We start from the raw sequence: 21,548 nt of genomic DNA, 5'->3' as shown, positions 1-21,548 counted from the left end.
AAATGAAACATTAGACCCTTAAAACAAAACCAACCAACCTTTAGGATTTAACTGCATAACAGGGAGCTGTACCATACGCTCATTGGTACAGGGACTGTGTAGTCTTATTTGATTATAAAAAGCTCATGCATGCTGTTGGCACTCATAATAATCTAATCAGCATCAAATCAATGATTTATTAAACACTGTTGTGATACATTATTTACCACACTTCTCTTTTTGAAATGTTTTAATATAAACAGTATCATTCAGAAGAGCTGAAGTGTATGAACTCACAGCCACAGAAATGGCCAGTGGTAAATCTGATCCATTCACGATTTCTTCTTCTAGAGTTTCTGCTGATCTGAGTGGATTACAGGAGTGTTCCCCCCAAAATTAAGTCACTTTTAAATAAAGTACATTTAAGTAGTAACTGCTGAACTCCTAAAACTTGATGAGTCCTACAACAAAAACAAACTATTACAATTACATCCTCTAAGCATCACCTGGCCAGTAAGACTTAGCTGCCTCTAAAAGTTTACGTTGGGCAATCTTGATAGGAAAGAATGCCTATAGGTAAAGGCTATACATATTGATGTAAAGCACAAAGAAGCACCATTGCAACTAAAAGGCTAGTTAGGAAAGGTTTTCACTCTTCAATTTCAAAAGCACTGCCAGAGAGTTAGTACTTTAAAAAAAATATTCAGGTGGATATTTAAGTATTAAATAAAGGTAAAGAAGAAATCTGTTTCAACAGAAAGGGAAAATACCCATAAAGTCCTCCTAAGTTCTGCATCAGGGAGCTCAGTTGCCAGTTTAAGATTTTCAAAGCTGATTTTTTCTCTGGGTCTTTGGTTCCATGCAAACAGTACAGCCAGCTGAAACGTTGTTACCTCTAAGTCATACTGGCCAACCTCATTCTTAAATGTTATCTGAAAACAAAAAAAAATACATTTTTGTTCATTAGGTTTTTTTGTTCATCAGTTGTTTTTCTAAGTTCAAGCATATATTGCTTATTACTGTAGACAGAAACAGATTTTATACATTAAAAATGAATAGTAAACTCAATATACTTACAATTCCATTGGACATGAGATGATGCCAGTGCAGTTTTCTGCCACTGTGATTCTTTTTGTAGAACTCTTCTACCTCTGGGATAAGGTCTTCTAATTCCGTGGGTAGCGATACAAACACTTTTTCAGAACTTCGAGACCAGGCACCAGCATTTAAAATTTTAATATTCACAGAATCAGCTATAAAAACCAGACAGTATTAAAATATTTTAATCTGAAAATATACAGCCAAACCAGATAGCAAAGGAGCATATTAACTGTTTTTGACCTCAAAGCAAGATGTGTTCTGACAACCTACGTTCAAACTGAAGTCTAAAAATGATAGAAATTCCAAGTTTTAAAAGAACTATTCTTTAACACGAGTAAAACTAATATCAACACACATTTGAGAACAATACCTGGTAGGGCCAATTTATTATTTTTGTGCATTTCTTTGAAGGCCTGGTTCAAGTCTTCAGATACTTTGATATCCTGGAACATCCTGGCCAACTTGTTTACATAGTCTGCTGGCATACCTACTTCCTGTATAAACAGATAACAAATTATACCAAGACACCACAATCTTTAAGATAAAAGCTTACATACATCAGTCTTGAGGTTGACAATAACTAATTTAAAAATAAATGATTTCAGTAAAAAAACCAAAACAAAACAAAAAAACCAGATTGTGGCGTTTTGTGATAGCACGCTGCAATCTTTCTGTAGATATATCACATCAGGGCGGAAAGAAAATGCAATTACTTTCAAGAATCAACAAAAAAAGGTAAAAATGTGAAGAGACTGACAGATCCTATAAACTGAAGGGGCTTAAACCAAAAAGTTTAATGTGTGCAAATAAACATGCAAAATGTACAGTTAACTTATGTGCAATTTCCATGAACGCACTCACAAATCTGTTATTTGGATGCCTCAACAACTAGTTAGCAGTGTACCTGGTCATCTGGATGTGTAAATACCTGATGGCTTCACAACTTTTGCACATCTAGCCCTAGGGCTGTTCTTTTGATAGGGCAGGAACTAATCTGCTCAGTGTTTCAAGTCACATGGTTTGCCTAACTGTATCACCCAATGTTACAAGAACATATGCACAGGATTTTACAGAATAATTTTGAGAAAGCCAAATCCCACGTATGGCCTATTGAACGGACCTCTATGTACACAATTCCCATTATGCATGAGGATGCAGGATTAGCCCTTAGAATGCATATGATTACAATGTAAAAAAGTCTTCATGAACACAAAAACTGTATCCTTTCATAAAGTAAAACAGTTCTGTCTGGGCTTTTTTTTCCATGTTAAGCAGGGGTGAAAGTAACTTACAGGACTTACCGGTACTGCCGGAGTCCTGAGGGGGCGTGGCCTCAATCAGAAGAGACGTGGCCTCAACCGGAAGAGGCGTGGTCTCTCAAGATTTAAAGGCCCTGTGGCTCTGAGTCCCAGGGCCTTTAAATCAACCCGGGGCTCCCAGCTGCAGAGATGGCTGGGAGCCCCTGGGGCTCAGGGGCAAATTAAAGAGCCCGGGGCTCCGGCCGCCGCGGAGCTCTGGACTCTTTAAATCCCCACCGCAGCTCCAGCTGCCGAAGCCGTGGGCAGGATTTAAAGGGCTCTAGGCTCCTGCAGCCGCGGCAGCCCAGAGCCCTTTAAATCTGGCCCCAGCCCGGCCGCCGGAGCTGCGGGCAGGGTTTAAAGGGCTCTGGGCTGCCCGCTGCGGCGGGGAGCCCAGAGCCCTTTAAATCTCCGCCATGGAAGCCGGTGGCGTCCGGCACGGCGTACTGGCTCTTGCCGGTACTCTGTACCGGAGGGGACCGGCTTACTTTCACCTCTGATGTTAAGCCACAACTCATTTTGCTCCACATAACCCTTTACATCCTTTATACTAAACGACAATTCATAAAACATTGGTCTCATTTTCATAATAAATTAAAATTTAACCAGTAGCTAAGGTTTGTTTTGTTTTTTTTAAGAGTTTCATTACTGAAGAGAAAACATTTTAAAAATAATTCACAGGTCCTGTTCCACATCTGCAAAATGTTGGAATTTATGCAGAGTAAGGCTGTCAAATGATTAAAAAACTTAACCACACAATTAATTGCGCTGTTAAACAATAGAACACCATTTATTTTAATATTTTTGGATGTTTTCTACATTTTCAAATATATTGATTTCAATTACAACACAGAAAACAAAGTGTACAGTGCTCACTTTATATTTATTTTGATTACAAATATTTGCACTGTAAAAAACAAAAGTAATAGTATTTTTCAATTCACCTCATACAAGTGCTGTAGTGCAATCTCTATCATGAAAGCTGAACTTGCAAATGTAGAATTATGTACAAAAATAACTGCACTCAAAAACACAATGTAAAACTTTAGAGCCTACATGTCCACTCGGTTCTACGTCTTGTTCAGCCAATTGCTCAGACAAACAACTTTGTTTACCTTTATGGGACATAGTGCTGCCTGCTTCTTGTTTACGATGTCACCTGGAAGTGAGAACAGGCATTCGCATTGCATTGTTGTAGCTGGTGTTGCAAGATATGTGCCAGATGTGCTAAATATTCATATGTCCCTTCATGCTTCAACCACCATTCCAGAGGAAATGCTTCCATGCTGATGACGGGTTCTGCTCGGCAACGATCCAAAGCAGTGTATACCAATGCATGTTCACTTTCATCATCTGAGTCAGATGCCGCCAACTGCAGAAGGTTGGGGTTTTTTTTGGTGGTTTGGGCTTCTGTTGTTTCCGCATCAGAGTATTGCTCTTTTAAGACTTCTGAAAGCATGTTCCACAGCTCTTCCCTCTCAGATTTTGGACAGCACTTCAGATTCTTAAACCTGGGGTCGAGTGCTGTAGCTATCTTTAGAATCTCACATTGGTACCGTATTTTCCGGCGTATAAGACGACTTTCTATACTAAAAAACAACCCCCAAAAATCGGGGGTCATCTTATACGCCGGGTATAAACAGCGGGCAGCCCAGAGCCCTCTGATTCCCGGCCGCGGCTGGGATTTAAAAGGCTCTGGGCTCCCCCCCCCTCGGAAGGGGGGGTCGTCTTATACGGCGAGTATAGGCCAAAACCTATGTTTTAACTGTAAAATTAGGAGGTCGTCTTATACGCCCAGTCGCCTTATACGCCGGAAAATACGGTACCTTCTTTGTGTTTTGTCAAATCGGCAGTGAATGTGTTCTTGAAATGAACAACATGTACTGGGTCATCATCTGAGACCGCCATAAATGAAATATATGGCAGAATGCGGGTAACACAGAGCAGGAGACATACAATTCTCCACCAAGGAGTTCATTCACAAATTTCAATAATGCCTAATTTTTTTAAATGAGCGTCATCAGCGTGGAAGCATGTCCTCTGGAATGGTGGTTGACGCATGAAGGGTCATATGAATGTTTTAGCATATCTGGCACGTAAATACCTTGCAAAGCTGGCTACAGAAGTGCCAAGTGAATGCCTGTTCTCACTTTCAGGTGACGTAAATAAGAAGCGGGCAGCATTATCTCCCATAAATGTAAACAAACTTGTTTGTCTGAGCAATTGTTTGAACAAGAAGTAGGACTGAGAGGACTGGTAGGCTCTAAAGTTTTACGTTGTTTTGTTTTTGAGTGCAGATATGAAACATTAAATATTTACATTTGTAAATCCTACTTTCATGCTAGAGATTGCACTACAGTACTTGTATGAGCTGAATTGAAAAATACTATTTCTTTATCACTTGTACAGTGCAAATATTTGTAATAAAAATCACAATAAAGTGATCAGTGTACACTTTGTATGCTGTGTTTCAACTGAAATGATATATTTGAAAATATAAAAAATACAAAATATTTAATAAATTTCAATTGGTATTCGATTGTTTAACAGTGCGATTAAAAATGCAATTAATCGCGATTAATTTTTTTGAGTTATTCACGCGAGTTAACTGCAATTAATTGACAGCCCTAATACAGAGGCATAAATATCAAAACTGGGTATAATTTAAAATAGAAAAGTCACATGACAGGCAAAACATTTAAATTGAAGAATAACTGATCATCATCAACAGGAACTAAGAAATCAAACAAGGTTTCAGTATACTTACTCTCAGCCATTCCACCATATTCTCTTCAATTTCACTATCCGCTGATATATCTAGTATCAGACGTCTTGTTAAGTGAGCTTTGTGGTATCGCATGAACACATCCTTATTCTGTACATATTTAAGTACCAAAAGCTGTTAAAAATAAATTTCAGTGTCTATTTATTTCCATGCCAAATCAAACCACTTCATTTTCTCCCCCCCCCCAAAAAACCTGATCCCACATATCACCATAAACAAAATTAGCACACGGCTACTTTAGATTTCCTTACAAAAGGATCATGTTACAAGCTAGTCACCAGTTGTAAAATTGCTACAGTATCCTAATCACCAATTTCTTCAACTGAATCATTGAGGAGCAAGCCCTTCAATGGTGCATCAGCTCTGCTTTGTATTTAAGCTTTAATTTCCTGTCTATATTTTCAGATTCTTATCTATTATATATGTAATACACAATATGTAAATTGTAAACTAGCACATTGACATTGTTGTCCTGTGACAGCATATGGACATATAAATATTCTCTGTGGAGGTTTCAGCTTCAACTATTAATATTCTAGTGTAGCAACGTTTTTGAAGATGAAATCCTGAAAAAACAGAAAAAATTATTTCTTAGCTTAATTAAAAAAGTTGAGAGCATGCACATACCACTTCCTTAAGCTTTGCTTCAATTTCTTCAGAGGTTAATTTTTTGCTTAGTGGTGTTTTTCTTAATAGCATGTCACAGTAATTAGCAAGCAGTTCAGGGCATTTGGACTCAGGCTGGGTTTTCAATCCAACCCTAAAAGCAACATGAAACGAAAACTCCATAAAACTGTGAAGAGAAACCTGCTATACCAGGTTAACAAGAAACTAGGATTAAAGGGAAGGGAATAAATGACCAGGTAAGAGATCCAACCTCAATTAAACTGTTGCAAAATGAAAGGTAATTCTCTCTTCCATTCCCCCTAACCCCACCCCATTCAGTCAAACAGTAACCAAAAGATGACCAAGTGTTTCTATACATTTCTTCAACTAATGTTGTTTGGAAATGTCAGAACTGCAATAAGCTAGGAATAATTTCAAACAGTAATTTGCATAAACACCTGAAAGGCAGGTGTCCACATACTGGTTAGAGTTCCAGAAAAGAATGATCACATAAGGAATGCATTTTCTGTGTCTTCCTGTTACTAGTGCAATTTGACGGGTCCCAAGTAACAATGCGGAGAAATGCAGTTCATAAAAGCAAGAGAGCAAGCCATTATTGTCACAGACACACCAAAGAAGTATTGGATGCAAACCACTGGAAGGTGGTTCAGAGACAGCAGACCTGAAATCCCACTGCTACAAGCGGAATCAGCAGAACTACAATATTAAGACTGTAGTGGCTCACAAAGTATGCAAGGGCCACAAGATAGTAGTCTTATGGAACACTTCTGACAACTCAGTGATTTTAGGACAAAAAGCATCTTGTAGTACAGGGTTATCTGATGGCCTTTTAAAGGTCTCAGAAATGAAAGTATAGCACCTTTAGGTTACTGTAAGTCTTGAAGCCTTGGCTTTGGAATAGTTCTCAGGATTTTCTGAATGATGGGATCATGCTGATTTTCGGGCCATAGAAGCATTCACCAGGTATCAAAGCTTTATTTTGTCTGCTCAAGGTTTAGGGCACAAACTAGGCAGGAAAATGTCCTGGTTAAAGTAAAACCGACCAAAAGGTAGAAAACTTGGACAAATTCATGGAATGAATGATATGCAGAAGAATTCTGAATAGGAAGATGATGACAAAACAGTCACTTTTTCTACCATTCACATTAATATTATGACCTCTAGGAAAACTATAGGCTAGGAATGTCATTAGTGGTTCAAATGGTGATAGAAAGGCTAAGCTGTGAAAGAACTAGATGTAGGTTCTAGGGAGGAACCACAGACTTAAATCAGGAATCTTTGTTTGGAAACTGTGTTAAGAAATTGGACTGTGGTGAGTGAAAATCTAGTGGAATTCTCTCTATATTACCTCGCCTGGAGAAAACTGGGCTCCAAGCTTCTGCCAAGTGGGTTCCTTTAATAATTTAGGGGGCATAGCAATCTCTTTTACTGATTATAGTTTACCCCAGTCTAGATTAGCAAAAACAGGACACTGGTGCTGCACAACTCTGGTGAAATCCCACGTGAAATTTTCCATATAAGGAACTGACAGGCAAACAGATGTGGGTAAAAGTTTCTATGATGAACGATTGCCCTACCTGTAGCCCAAGTCCATATGGACACCAAGGAATGTTCTGAGATGCTGACTGTGGGAATACCGGAGAAAATATTTCTTTTGAGTTGTTAGTGGGAAATGGTGTAACCGGGTAACTCCAGAGCGCACAGATGCAAACCGAATAAGGCCAGACACAGTGGCCCAGAAGCTGAGCTCACAGTTTACCTTTACCAGGGAAGAAAATCAGTGTCGACCATTTCGGTGGTCAAAAATCATGCCAGAAGCAGGGGGAACGATACAGTTCAAGGTCTTATGGATTCAAAACAGCTCTGACGGCAGTGCTGCTGCCAGCAGAAGTAACGACAGCAATACTACAACCCCACCTACAATAACCTTGCAACCTCCACACAATTCCTTTTTGGGTCAGGACCCCTAACAATTACAACACCATAACATTTCAGATTTAAATATCTGAAATCATTAAATTTACAATTTTTAAAATCCTATGACCGTGAAATTGACCAAAATGGACCATTAATTTGGTAAGGCCCTATATATGAGACAGTTACAGAATTTAGATGCAGATCGTCACAGCATACTCAGGGTTTGTATATAATCCTATGTTGACATTCCATAGGACAGAGAATGTGCAATTTCATCTTTCCAAATAAAGCTCCTGGCCAAAAAAGTGTCTCTATAGCTTACCAAGTTTTGCATTCTCAGTTTGAATGCTTACTTCCCGAGGGTTCCTACTGTCTGGACACAAGGATTTTCTTTCTGCCTTTGACATTTCCACCTCAGGAATAGCAACAAAGAATCCTGTGGCACCTTATAGACTAACAGACGTTTTGCAGCATGAGCTTTCGTGGGTGAATACCCACTTCTTCGGATGCAAGAAGAAGGTCTTGCATCCGAAGAAGTGGGTATTCACCCATGAAAGCTCATGCTGCAAAACGTCTGTTAGTCTATAAGGTGCCACAGGATTCTTTGTTGCTTTTACAGATCCAGACTAACACGGCTACCCCTCTGATACTTGACACCTCAAGAATAGACCATGCCCTGATTGATACCAGGTCCTTCTGGACCTAGTGACCATCTCATGGTCTCTTTGACTGAAGTTCTCTCCTTCAAATTACAGCTTGAAACTGCTGCCTTGCTGTGGAAATTCACAGTCTGCTCACAGGTCACAAAAATCCTGGTGAATAACTGCTGCACTAGGCTCCCCACACACAGTGCACCTATGTCTTTTTTCTTATTTCATCCCACTTCCTCCATTGTTGTCATCATTATCTCACAGAAAAAGAAAGTAACAAGTGTGTATAAAGTAAAAGTGCAATAGGACAGAAAGTGATGACAATGGCCTCTTCCTTCCTGCCTGATTCAATGACAGAAATTAAAACAGAGGGAAGTAAAAGTTGTAGTTACCCTAGCTGAGGGGAATGAAAATGCTTGGCACTCGCTGCCAGCTCTGAGTTTGATTTTTGAAAGAGGACTAAACTAGGAGATGGGGGAAAGCCGACCACTGCAGAGGAGCGTGTGGATTGGACACAGACTTTTCTTAGGGGAGAGTCTGATGATAGAGAATCTCCAGGTTATAGTCAGGAGCAGAGGACTGAAGAGTATAATGTAAGGGCCGGATCAGATGATAAACAGTCACATAAAAAAGAATCTGGCACATCAGAAAAAGGCAGGCTAATAAACAGGGACAAGTTTTTAAAGTGCTTGTACACAAATGCCAGAAGTCTAAATAATAAGATGGGTGAACTAGAGTGCCTTGTGATAAAGGAGGATATTGATATAATAGGCATCACAGAAACCTGGTGGACTGAGAGCAATCAATGGGACACAATCATTCTGGGGTACAAAATATATCGGAAGGACAGAACAGGTCGTGCAGGGGGAGGAGTGGCACTATATGTGAAAGAAAGCGTAGATTCAAATGAAGTAAAAATCTTAAGCGAATCCACATGTTCCATAGAATCTCTATGGATAGAAATTTCATGCTCTAGTAAAAATATAACATTAGGGATCTATTATTGACCACCTGACCAGGACAGTAATAGTGATGATGAAATGCTAAGGGAAATTAGAGAGGCTATCAAAATTAAGAACCCAATAATAGTGGGGGATTTCAATTATCCCCATATTGACTGGGAACATTTCACTTCAGGATGAAATGCAGAGATAAAATTTCTCGATACTTTAAATGACTGCTTCATGGAGCAGCTGGTACGGGAACCCACAAGGGGAGAGGCAACTCAAGGTTTAATCTTGAGTGGAGCGCAGGAGCTGGTCCAAGAGGTAACTATAGCAGGACCGCTTGGAAATAGTGACCATAATACAATAACATTCAACATCCCTGTGGTGGGAAGAACACCTCAACTGCCCAACACTGTGGCATTTAATTTCAAAAGGGGGAACTATACAAAAATGAGGGGGTTTGTTAGACAAAAGTTAAAAGGTACAGTGACTAAAGTGAAATCCCTGCAAGTTGCATGGGCCCTTTTTAAAGACACCATAATAGAGGCCCAACTTCAATGTATACCCCAAATTAAGAAACACAGTAAAAGAACTAAAAAAGAGCCACCATGGCTTAACAACCATGTAAAAGAAGCAGTGAGAGATAAAAAGACTTCCTTTAAAAGGTGGAAGTCAAATCCTAGTGAGGCAAATAGAAAGGAGCACAAACACTGCCAACTTAAGTGCAAGAGTGTAATAAGAAAAGCCAAAGAGGAGTTTGAAGAACGACTAGCCAAAAACTCAAAAGGTAATAACAAAATGTCTTTTAAGTACATCAGAAGCAGGAAGCCAGCTAAACAACCAGTGGGGCCCCTTGACGATCAAAATACAAAAGGAGCGCTTAAAGACGATAAAGTCATTGCGGAGAAACTAAATGGATTCTTTGCTTCAGTCTTCATGGCTGAGGATGTTAGGGAGATTCCCAAACCTGAGCTGGCTTTTGTAGGTGACAAATATGAGGAACTATCACAGATTGAAGTGTCACTAGAGGAGGTTTTGGAATTAATTGATAAACTCAACATTAACAAGTCACTGGGACCAGATGGCATTCACCCAAGAGTTCTGAAAGAACTCAAATGTGAAGTTGCGGAACTATTAACTAAGGTTTGTAACCTGTCCTTTAAATCGGCTTCGGTATCCAATGACTGGAAGTTAGCTAATGTAACGCCAATATTTAAAAAGGGCTCTAGGGGTGATCCCGGCAATTACAGACCGGTAAGTCTAACGTTGGTACCGGGCAAATTAGTTGAAACAATAGTTAAGAATAAAATTGTCAGACACATAGAAAAACAAACTGTTGAGCAATAGTCAACATGGTTTCTGTGAAGGGAAATCGTGTCTTACTAATCTATTAGAGTTCTTTGAAGGGGTCAACAAACATGTGGACAAGGGGGATCCGGTGGACATAGTGTATTTAGATTTCCAGAAAGCCTTTGACAAGGCCCCTCACCAAAGGCTCTTACGTAAATTAAGCTGTCATGGGATAAAAGGGAAGGTCCTTTCATGGATTGAGAACTGGTTAAAGGACAGGGAACAAAGGGTAGGAATTAATGGTAAATTCTCAGAATGGAGAGGGGTAACTAGTGGTGTTCCCCAAGGGTCAGTCCTAGGACCAATCCTATTCAATTTATTCATAAATGATCTGGAGAAAGGGGTAAACAGTGAGGTGGCAAAGTTTGCAGATGATACTAAACTGCTCAAGATAGTTAAGACCAAAGCAGATTGTGAAAAACTTCAAAAAGATCTCACAAAACTAAGTGATTGGGCAACAAAATGGCAAATGAAATTTAATGTGGATAAATGTAAAGTAATGCACATCGGAAAAAATAACCCCAACTATACATACAACATGATGGGGGCTAATTTAGCTACAACAAGTCAGGAAAAAGATCTTGGAGTCATCGTGGATAATTCTCTGAAGATGTCCACGCAGTGTGCAGAGGTGGTCAAAAAAAGCAAACAGGATGTTAGGAATCATTAAAAAGGGGATAGAAAATAAGACGGAGAATATAGTATTGCCCTTATATAAATCCATGGTACGCCCACATCTCGAATACTGTGTACAGATGTGGTCTCCTCACCTCAAAAAAGATATTCTAGCACTAGAAAAGGTTCAGAAAAGGGCAACTAAAATGATTAGGGGTTTGGAGAGGGTCCCATACGAGGAAAGATTAAAGAAGCTAGGACTCTTCAGCCTGGAAAAGAGAAGACTAAGAGGTATATAAAATAATGAGTGATGTTGAGAAAGTGGATAAGGAAAAGTTATTTACTTATTCTCATAATACAAGAACTAGGGGTCACCAAATGAAATTAATAGGCAGCAGGTTTAAAACAAATAAAAGGAAGTTCTTCTTCACGCAGCGCACAGTCAACTTGTGGAACTCCTTACCTGAGGAGGCTGTGAAGGCTAGGACTATAACAATGTTTAAAAGGGGACTGGATAAATTCATGGTGGCTAAGTCCATAAATGGCTATTAGCTAGGATGGGTAAGAATGGTGTCCCTAGCCTCTGTTCGTCAGAGGATGGAGATGGATGGCAGGAGAGAGATCACTTGATCATTGCCTGTTAGTTTCACTCCCTCTGGGGCACCTGGCATTGGCCACTGTCGGTAGACAGATACTGGGCTAGATGGACCTTTGGTCTGACCCGGTACGGCCATTCTTATGTTCTTATGACTATCCATCAGTCTGGATAGTGGCAGTCCAGCAACAGTATGTGGAGAGACAAGGATTTGTGCATTGATACATACACAGCTCAACAGCAGCTTTACATAATTAATAAAACCATCATTTTAATAAAGACAGGTTTAATTAAAAAAAAAAAAAGAATCACTATCCCTAAACAGTCCTAAACTTATATAGACCCCAACTCTAAATCATTATAAACAATGTAAAAATATTTAAGCAACAAAAACTAAAAGTAAAAGCCAGTTTGATAGGCTACATTTTTTATTTATATCACTGATCTGCTGTCATGTGAAAAAGTTCCTCAGAGTATGAAAAAAGGTACAAAGCCCCAATAGGCCTTTAGTTTTCATTTCTGTTGATCCCAAAAGCACTCAAAATAAACTGTAGTATGACATTAAATGTTTTAAGAACACTATGTAAAAACATTATTGAACTTGCCTGTTCATATTTCAATTTGAAATACTTGATTCACATTAGTATTTAAATGGCTTACCCTTTCTGCTTCAATGGCAATTCAAGTTTAAATATCGTAGCATCATTCACAACTGCCTTATATGCCTAAAATGAATAGTTAAAATAAGAGTATAAAACACCTCTTTTTTTTTTAGAATGTATTCAAATACGAAACAATTCACATCTCTCATTTTTGAACATTATTATAGCAAGTATCTGTACCACTCTAATCCATGTCCTTTGCTAGTCCAATATGTTTGTAGCCTGCTTTTCAATATGTTTGTCTTAGAAGCAGGCTAAGGCTTTTTTAGTATTAAATCAACCGATTTGAATTCATCAGTGCTGTACGTTTCCAGGGCTTGTCAGTGGTTTCCCCAATTCTTGTATGTCACTGACAGGCCCTGGAAATGTATAGCACTGATGAATTAAAAATCAATTGATTCAACACTAAGAATGTCTTATACGCAGGCTAATGCTACCATACTGAAAAGCAGCTTTTTCTTAAGCCCCGATTCAGCAAGATACTTCAGGACTTGCCTAACTTTAAGCATGTGAGGGGTTCCACTGAAGTCAGAGGACTATTCAGAATTATACGTACAACCTGAAGCATGACTACCTTGCTGAATCAGACACTTAGACTATAAGCTCCTCAGCAGAGTCAGCATCTTCATAGGTGCTCTACAATTAAACAACACTACCAGCTCCAGTCCTGAATGGGTTCTTTGGGCACTACCACAATACAAATAATAAAAAATCAGGTTACCAATTACCTTAAAAGATTCTAACCAGCTTTTTATTCAACAAGTTTATTAGCATAAGAACAGACTTCAGGACTCAACAATAAATGGGCAATGGGATTTTAGAGGCATAATTTATTATGGATTTCAACAATTTAAAATAAATAAAGACAAAGATCAGTTAAATTAAAACATATACCTTATCTCTTGCAGTAAGAAACCTCGGGTCATCTTGAAAAGCTTCTTTAACCAGCTTACTAAATCGATTAAATAATGTAAGCAACTGCTCTACATATTTCTCAGAATCCTAAAATTAAAGCAGCAAAACAACAAAACAAATGAAAACAAAAACTAATCTCCATGTGAAAAGAAAAAAAAAAAAAGAGAGAGAGAAGGTTACTCACCTTGTGCAGTAACTGAGGTTCTTTGAGATGGTTCTCACTGCAGGTTCTCCACTTTAGGTGTCTTGATGCCCTGCGCTTGTAATCAGAGATTTGTCGTAGCAGTGCCCGACTGCACCGTGCCAGCGCCATCTTGTGCCACTATAGGTGGTTATATAGTGGTGCATAGCTAACTGCCCCTCACAGTTCCTTCTCTACCACAGAGAATCTACGTGACATTACTAAGAAAGGCCACAGATGCTGCCTGTGCTCTGGTAGAGTGTGTGCGGACTCCCACTGGGGCTTGTAGGTTGGTGTTTTGGTAGCAAAAGTGGATGCATGCTGATATCCATTTGGATAGTCTCTGTTTTGAGATGTTTTGACCCCTTGAGCATTCTGTTATGGAGACATAGTCTTGGTGATTTTCTGAATACTTTTGTTCTTTCAGTGTAGAAAGCTAATGCTCTTTGGATGTCCAGTATGTGGACTGATGCCTCTCTCCCATCAGCATGTGATTTTTGAAAAAAAAACAAAAAAAACCCAGGTAAATAAATGGGTTGATTCAAATGAAAGGGGAAGGCAACCTTGGGTAGGAACGTGGGGTGTGGTCGTAAAGTAACTTTATCTTTAAAGAATTGTGTGTATAGGTGATGTTCCATTAAGGCACCTAATTCTCTCGCTCATCTGGCGGCTGTGATGGCAACGAGGAAGGCCATAGATGTGACAATCCATCTCCGAATGGTTGGGAGATGGAGTCTGTTTCTAGCGTTAGAATGTGCAGTTGTCTTGTGCCCTCGAGCACACCTTCAAAACTGCTCTCTAGTGTTGGATTGTTGGGACGTCGAAGGTTGGTTTTGGGTCCGTCAACGTCTGTTTTGCTGTTGTTTGCAGTGCTGGTCATACTTTCTATGTTGTGTGTATGGAGGCAATCAGACTCTCTCATTATAATACCTACCCTGTTTCTTTTTATTTTCAGGCGTGTAGATACCCATGGATTTCAAAGTTGCCCATGTGTCTTTCAGGGTTTAGAGAGACCCGTCTCTTTTGGCCACAAATAATTTTGGGTCTTCAAAGGGAAAGTCTTCAACTGTAGCCTGGACCTCCCTAGGGAACCTTGAGTGAGGGAGCCAGGATGTATGGCGAATAACCACAGAAGCCGCAACAGACCATGCAGCCATGTCTGCGGAGTCAAGAGAGGCTTATAAAGCTGTTCTGGCAATGAGAGGTCCTTCAGCGATATTAACTTTAAATTATTCTTTTTTTATTGCCAGGCATACTATCAATAAATTCTGACATTTTTTAAAAGAGTGTGTGTGTGTGTGTGTGTGTTTTGCCAGTAGGGCCGCATAATTAGCTAGGCAGGACTGAAGTGTTGCAGAGGAACAGGCCTTGCGGCTGAAGAGGTCTAATCTTTTCCAGTCTATCATATGGGGTTGTTCTGGAGTGGTGTTTTCCCCTCTCATTTACTGCCTCCACCACTAGTGAGTTTGGTGTGGTGTGTAAATAAAAACTCGGCTCCTTTAGATGGCAAATAATATTTTTGTCCGATCTCTTGCATGATGCTGTTGCTGGTGTGTGCCAGATGTTTTTGGCAGGCTCCATATTAGCATCATTGACCGGTAATACTATCTTTGCTGATGGGGATGACTGGAGTATGTCCAGTGACTTATGTTGAGATTCAGGTACCTGTTCTAATGAAATAGCTAAGGATTCTGCCACTGTTTTGAAGAGGTCCTGAAATGCCTTGAAATCATCCCAATGGTTAGGGACGGTGGCATTATGGTTTCATCCGATGACAAAGATGAGAGGTGTGCATATGTGGTGAGGTTTCCTGGCCAGATACGTTCTCGGTTTCCTCAGTCACTTCCTCTTGTATTTCTGAGGGTGCTGGGATAGTTGGCAATGGGAATTGTGCGGCTCTCAATCTTGGCAGGGTAGTAGACCTGCGGTGTTGGGCCCTGTATACTGCCCACGGATTCCAGTATGGCGAGTTTGGTGGGAATGGCACAGAGGGCAGTGCCCATGCCTCTGCAGATAGTGGTGTTCTGATAGATGGTCCACGTTTGGGTGAGGAGTGATGAGGAGTATATGTGACTGGGTCATCCTCGTCTTCATTGTCACTAGACAGAGGTGGAGCTGATCTAGGTGGAGTATTCGAATGGCTCGGTACCGATCTGGATGGAGTACCCTCAGTACCAAGTAGAGGGGACTAATAGATCCACATATCTCATGAACTGTTGCAGAACCATGAGCTTTGGTACTGGGGATGGCGTTGCTGACATCCCGGGAGTGTAAACAGTAGCCACCGGCGCCAAAGATCTCAAGCAGTGCAGCATAGGCAACACAGGTGGCAACACTATGCCAGTTGGTGACAAGCTTCTTTTCGCCTCTGTGGGTGCCGAGGTGGAAGGTTTCATTTTGCTCTGTGAACCTCCATTCGAACTTGCCCTCGTAGGGTCTTTTGCTTTCTGAGGACTCTCAATACCAGAGGGCCCCAGTGTCTCATGGTCTGATGCACTAAGTGCCATCGGTACTGGGGTAGATTTTTCAGACGGGGATTGCTTTTTCTTGGTTGATTCCCAGTGCGGAGAATTCTGGGACTAATTTTTGGTAGCCTTCTTGGGTAAAGGCTCTTTCATAGATGTTGCTGGGGCAGAACCTCTGTCAGAGGCTGCCGCTAGTGACCGTTGGCCCAGAGGTGTCCTGGACTCGGGGTACAAGGCCGGCCTGAGTGATTTCTCTATCATAAGGAATTTAAAGTTGGAGATCCCTGGCTTTTCTTGCCCTGGCCCTGAGATTCCAGCAACGTGGGCACTTCTGAGTAATGAGTGTTACTGACTGACGGGCTGGCGCTGGTACAGGCAGCTGACGCATTGTGAGTGACTGTCAGAAACCCGGACTGACAGTCTGCAAGTCAGGCAGCGTTTGAAGCCCGGTGGTCTGGGCATGCCTGCGAAAGTCTATCCCCCAACAAAAAGGGATGGTAGTAATCCTAGGGGAGGATAAACTTATCTTCTTACTGAGGGGTACATAAGGGTAGACAAGGAAGAAAAACTTTTTTTTAAAGTAAAATAAAATAAGTATAGAGGGTAGAATATCTAACTACTGCTTATACCAACAACTATGAACTATCTAAACGCTAATCTTATCAAAGGTAAGAGAGGGCCGCTGCTGATCAATTCGACTCAAGCTGAAGGCGGTAGAGAAGGAACTGAGGGACCATTAGCCATGCACCACTATGTAACCGCCCGCCGTGGCATGAGACAGCACGTGCGTGGCCCAACCGGGCACTGCTACCACAAATTTCTGATGACAAGAGCAGGGCATCAAGACAACTAAAGCGGAGCACCCACAAGGACACTCCTCAAAGAATAATAATATGTGATCACGTAATTAATGACCATTAGAAATTAGAGACTATCATAATACACATGCATAGGTAAGGCACGAGTAGGCAATGTTAACTGTATTTCCCTAACTTAAGTGCTTTGGCTTTGCAATTTTTACATTCTTTTAATGTAGTTTTCGCTATGAAATTTCCTACTTAAAAATGTGTACGTGTACACTGAGTATTTAAAAGCCTTATAAATGCCAAATCAAATCAGTTTTCACTGGAGGGATATCTATGCTCCAGAGGCAAGGATGTGGTACACAGTATCATGTGTCTATCACTTCTCTCCTGTGCGGCTACAGCTATTTAAAAACAACCCCCACCATCAAGGATTTTTAAAAAATCCTAAACTGAAAAACATATTTTGTCCTCTTGCTTGAAAAACAAACATTTCTGAGAAACTTCCACACAAAAAAATACCATTCCTCAGTTCAGAACAAGCATGCCAAATTTTAATCTCAAAAGCTAGCAAATCTCAAAGGTAATCTCAAAAAGTTATAAGTAATTGAAAAAAATCCTTTATAACTAAATTGCTAATACATCTAACTATAGGGATTGATATGCACTCCCTCTAATTTATCATCTGCACATTTTCTTTAAATTTCATGTTTTAATATATGGATCCAGTATTAGTAAGTTCAAACATGCAAGAGGATTCAGGTATAATTGTACAAAATTCCTTTTAGGATGTTTTAAATTCTGATCTCTTAAACAAAGAGAAAGTCAAAGTGTATGTTGACATACCTATTAAATTTTAAAAAATATATGTTTACACTTACATGTAACATACCCAGTAATCCCACCGGGGGGGAGGAGGGGTATTTTTTGTTTTCCTTTGCAAGTGGTTCTTGTTGACTATTGATATTCTCCCCCCCCCCACCCCCAAGAGCATACACTTACAGTAGTAATAGTTTCAGCAGCTGCTACCATATCTGCTAGTCCAGCACTAACAATATGCTCTTCCAAGTCTTTTAACATAGGCTCTATTCCATTAGGAACTTTATCCATCAGTGAAAACATTAGATGCAACTCTGGAAAAAACACAAAAAAAATGATGAAACTACTAGTCACTTCACATGTAACAACCAGACAATGCTTTAAGTAAAAATTGTATATGTTCTGTTCATACTAATATCTCAAATGGGACATAAAAGTCACAAAAATAGTAGAGTAAGCGATCTCAATAACAATACATCCCCTCAAATGGTTTTATAGTAATATTACTGAAACTTCTTCAAAATGTGAACTCCACAAGGAAAGGATTCTTCTCTTTGAGAAGTTAGTAAAAATACTTAGCAGAATGTTAGAGAATAAAAACTTGTCTGTATTCACCAGTAAAAAGAACTATAATAAAAAATCACTGGCAACCAGGAATAAGTCAACAGATATATATATATATATATATATAAAAATAAAAAAAAAGGGACCAAAGAATCCTTGGCCACAGATGTTTTTTTGGGACAAGCAGCAGAACCAAAACAATACAACCCTGCTTGATTATCAGTTCCCAGTCTTGCATCCCTGGTCAGTTTCACACCTACATGAATGTAGGCTTCTAATTCTGAGATCCATTGTTACTAGGAAAGTTGAAGCAACTGGAGAGGATGAGTGTAACTGAAGGTGGGAGAAGAGATTCTAGTTGTACCCCAAACTATTTCTTGATGACACAAAAATGGGATGTGGGACAAGAACTGCTTATGATTATGAGATGCATTTACTTTGAACTTGGTTGTGTGTGTATACGTACAAGTAATCTAGCAAAAAGGAAAATAAATCAAACACTGAAAGAAGGGGAGGATAATATATATATATATTTCCCACCTTCAGTTACACTCATCCTCTCCAGTTGCTTCAACTTTCCTAGTAACAATGGATCTCAGAATTAGAAGCCTACATTCATGTAGGTGTGAAACTGACCAGGGATGCAAGACTGGGAACTGATAATCAAGCAGGGTTGTATTGTTTTGGTTCTGCTGCTTGTCCCAAAAAAACATCTGTGGCCAAGGATTCTTTGGTCCCTTTTTTCCGAATCAATATCCTCTCTAGTTCTTCCTCCCCACTGCATCCACAAGGAGAGTAACAAAGGCATCTCCAACCTCTCTCTAGTTTTTTCCCCTAACAATAACCTCCAAGATGTAATAAATTACATCTGAGACTTTGACATTTATCTATGTACTTTCTCAAAGAGATGCAAATATTAGCATTAAAACACTTTCAGACAACTGTTTCAAGTTTTTAATTTGTTTTGAGTTTACAAAAAGAACAACAACTTTGGCTTGACAAATAAAATGATTGTAAGTATAAAACTCCCTGATCGCCCCCCACCCAGCTCCCCATCCCATACCCCTCAATTGTCCCCTATCCAGCTTAGGGTTACCATATGTCACGTTCCCACAAAGAGGATACTGCGTGCGTGCGTACATGTGTACACTGGGAGGAAGTATACATTTGGGAGGGGGTACTTGCAGCCTCACTCTTGAGTGAGGGACACAGTGCCAGCCTGTCAGTTAGCACCTCCCTGCAGGCTTCCCCCAACCCCAAAGCGGGGAGTCAGGGCCTGGCTCTGTCACCCTTCCTGGCCAGGCTCTGGGGCCCCGCATGGAGCAGGCAGCCCGGCCGAGAGGGAGCTGGCAGCTCTGCTTACCTGGTGGGCCGGGAAGCCCAGCTCCCTGCTTGCCCCACTCACTGAGCCTGAATGCCAGCACCAGCTCGTTCACTCACATGGCCCACTTGCCCCACCCCTGAGCTGCTGTCGGCGGATGGAGGAAGGAGCTGTGGCTGCACAAGCAGCTGCCTGGGACACACTGCGCCCCACAGCCTAGCCCAGCTGCCCACCCTTGCTGGGAGGCGCTGCGCTGAGGAGCGGGCACTGCTCTGCACGGCTCCAGCCTCTCTGACCTTTAAAGTCCACTCAAAAGTTTCTGGAGGTCCAGATTTGGTCCTCAGTCTGCCTATTGGCTACCCCAGCTTACAATATAAAATGGCAAATGAAATATGAAAAGGGGGAGAATACGTTATAGGCATGGTTGCATCTTTTAATTTAAGATTCAGCTATTTCCATCTACCTCCTTAACCCAGCCATCAAGTGGCTGATTTCTTATAGTCAATAGAGTAGAGGTGAGTTTAGAAGAGATCTGAAAGAAATGGTAGTGGCCCTAGAGATCAATTCAAGAGAGGGCATAAAGAACATAATACAAAGATGTTGTTGTAGCCATGTTGGTCCCAGAATATGAGAGAGCCAAAGTGGGTGAGGTAACATCTTTTACTGGACCTCACCCAACTTGTCTCTCTAGCATGGAAAAAGGAACAGAGATGCATGTGAGTAACTAGCAAAGTTTCTAAGGAAAGTATCTTATCTGAAGTACTTCTATAGCTTTGGGTTCAAATAAACCTACTGTACTCCTTTGGGGACTGAAAGTTATACTGTAACAAGCAGACATGACCCATGCCTGCCGATTTGCAGGGAAGAGGGAGTGAGGGCAGCCAGTTTCAGCAGTGTTACTGAGCATGTTCAATCCTGTGAGTATGCTCAGTACAAGCCAAGCAGCAAATGGGGGGGGGGGGGAGAGAGAAGAGGCATGACCCCAAATTTACCCCCGGCCACCCCAACACCCCCCCCCCCCGGTTAAAAGGTTTGGTACTTTGCTATATTCAGTCCTGGACTAGTGCCAAGAAAGTACTGCTAGATGGAGGGATCAGTCTGATGTAGTATAAAACATTCACTTCTGCACCTGGCATTTCAGAACATATTTGATCTTAAGACTATCTGAAAGCTGAAAATCCCAGTTCTCACATGTGTATAGAAATGAAAACTTTATACAGTTACAAAAATTCAACAATTTGGTTGCAGGATCCTGTGCTTTTAAAAATAATCTCACTGATTTCCAGTCTTCTTTGTCAATTCCCCTACTTCATTTCTGACATTTTAGTAGCTAATATCTTGAACGGACAGCAGATCAGCACCTTCACAAATCTTTCCTACTTGAATCACACCACTCTCTCAAAATCTCTATAAGCAAACACTTCAAACCATCTTTTAAATGGCATACAGCATTAATCTTCAGCTCTCTCAGGTCTTGCGATATTGGCTGTGAAAACAGGTGAAAGACATGCAGAGGTACTTTATTCGCTGACCAGTACATTCTTCCAAATGTTGGTCCTGGACCGGAAATAGTAATTAAAACACCCAACTCTTTCTCTGCCTTCAAAAGCAGTATCTTGGTGAAGGACAGAGACTCCCAGAGAGAGGTATTTTATTTTTAAAATTACTCAAGTTCAAGAGGATGCAATGCTCTGAAGAAGAGCCCCAAAGCTGATTAAAATTGGAGAAAACAGGTTCTTGCAAAAGAAAGAATAATAAATGGGTGTAAAAAAATCCTTACTCACAATTAGCCTTTCACAAAAAGAAGAGTTATCCAGTCAAACTGGCATATTGAAGGTACAGAGTATTTAAACACATTTAAAAACATATTACCCTACAATGGCATATGGAAGCATCTGCTTTTTGCTGAATGAAAGGGCCTCATATGCAATAAAAAGAAACATGTAGCCGCCTC

At 40.5% G+C, this 21,548-nt stretch overlaps 1 protein-coding gene across 6 annotated transcripts in view; it reads right to left on the bottom strand.

Annotated features, from left to right (window-relative positions):
* Positions 1-21,548, bottom strand: part of CUL5 (cullin 5) — a 91,037-nt gene that overhangs the window by 16,976 nt on the left and 52,513 nt on the right. For all 6 annotated transcript variants that reach the window (XM_039537387.1, XM_039537397.1, XM_039537421.1 and 3 more), the window contains exons 9-16: positions 17,893-18,023; positions 13,421-13,528; positions 12,525-12,589; positions 5,791-5,923; positions 5,146-5,277; positions 1,451-1,574; positions 1,057-1,232; positions 750-911 (exon numbers count right to left, since the gene is read on the bottom strand). In XM_039537387.1, coding sequence (XP_039393321.1) covers positions 750-911; positions 1,057-1,232; positions 1,451-1,574; positions 5,146-5,277; positions 5,791-5,923; positions 12,525-12,589; positions 13,421-13,528; positions 17,893-18,023 — 1,031 coding nt within the window. The remainder of the gene's footprint in view (positions 1-749; positions 912-1,056; positions 1,233-1,450; positions 1,575-5,145; positions 5,278-5,790; positions 5,924-12,524; positions 12,590-13,420; positions 13,529-17,892; positions 18,024-21,548) is intronic.

Source organism: Mauremys reevesii, linkage group 1 (assembly GCF_016161935.1).
Source record: "Mauremys reevesii isolate NIE-2019 linkage group 1, ASM1616193v1, whole genome shotgun sequence".
Lineage (NCBI taxonomy): Eukaryota > Metazoa > Chordata > Testudines > Geoemydidae > Mauremys > Mauremys reevesii.
The sequence above is the reverse complement of the archived record's forward strand: the minus strand, read 5'-3'. Positions and strand labels throughout refer to the sequence as shown.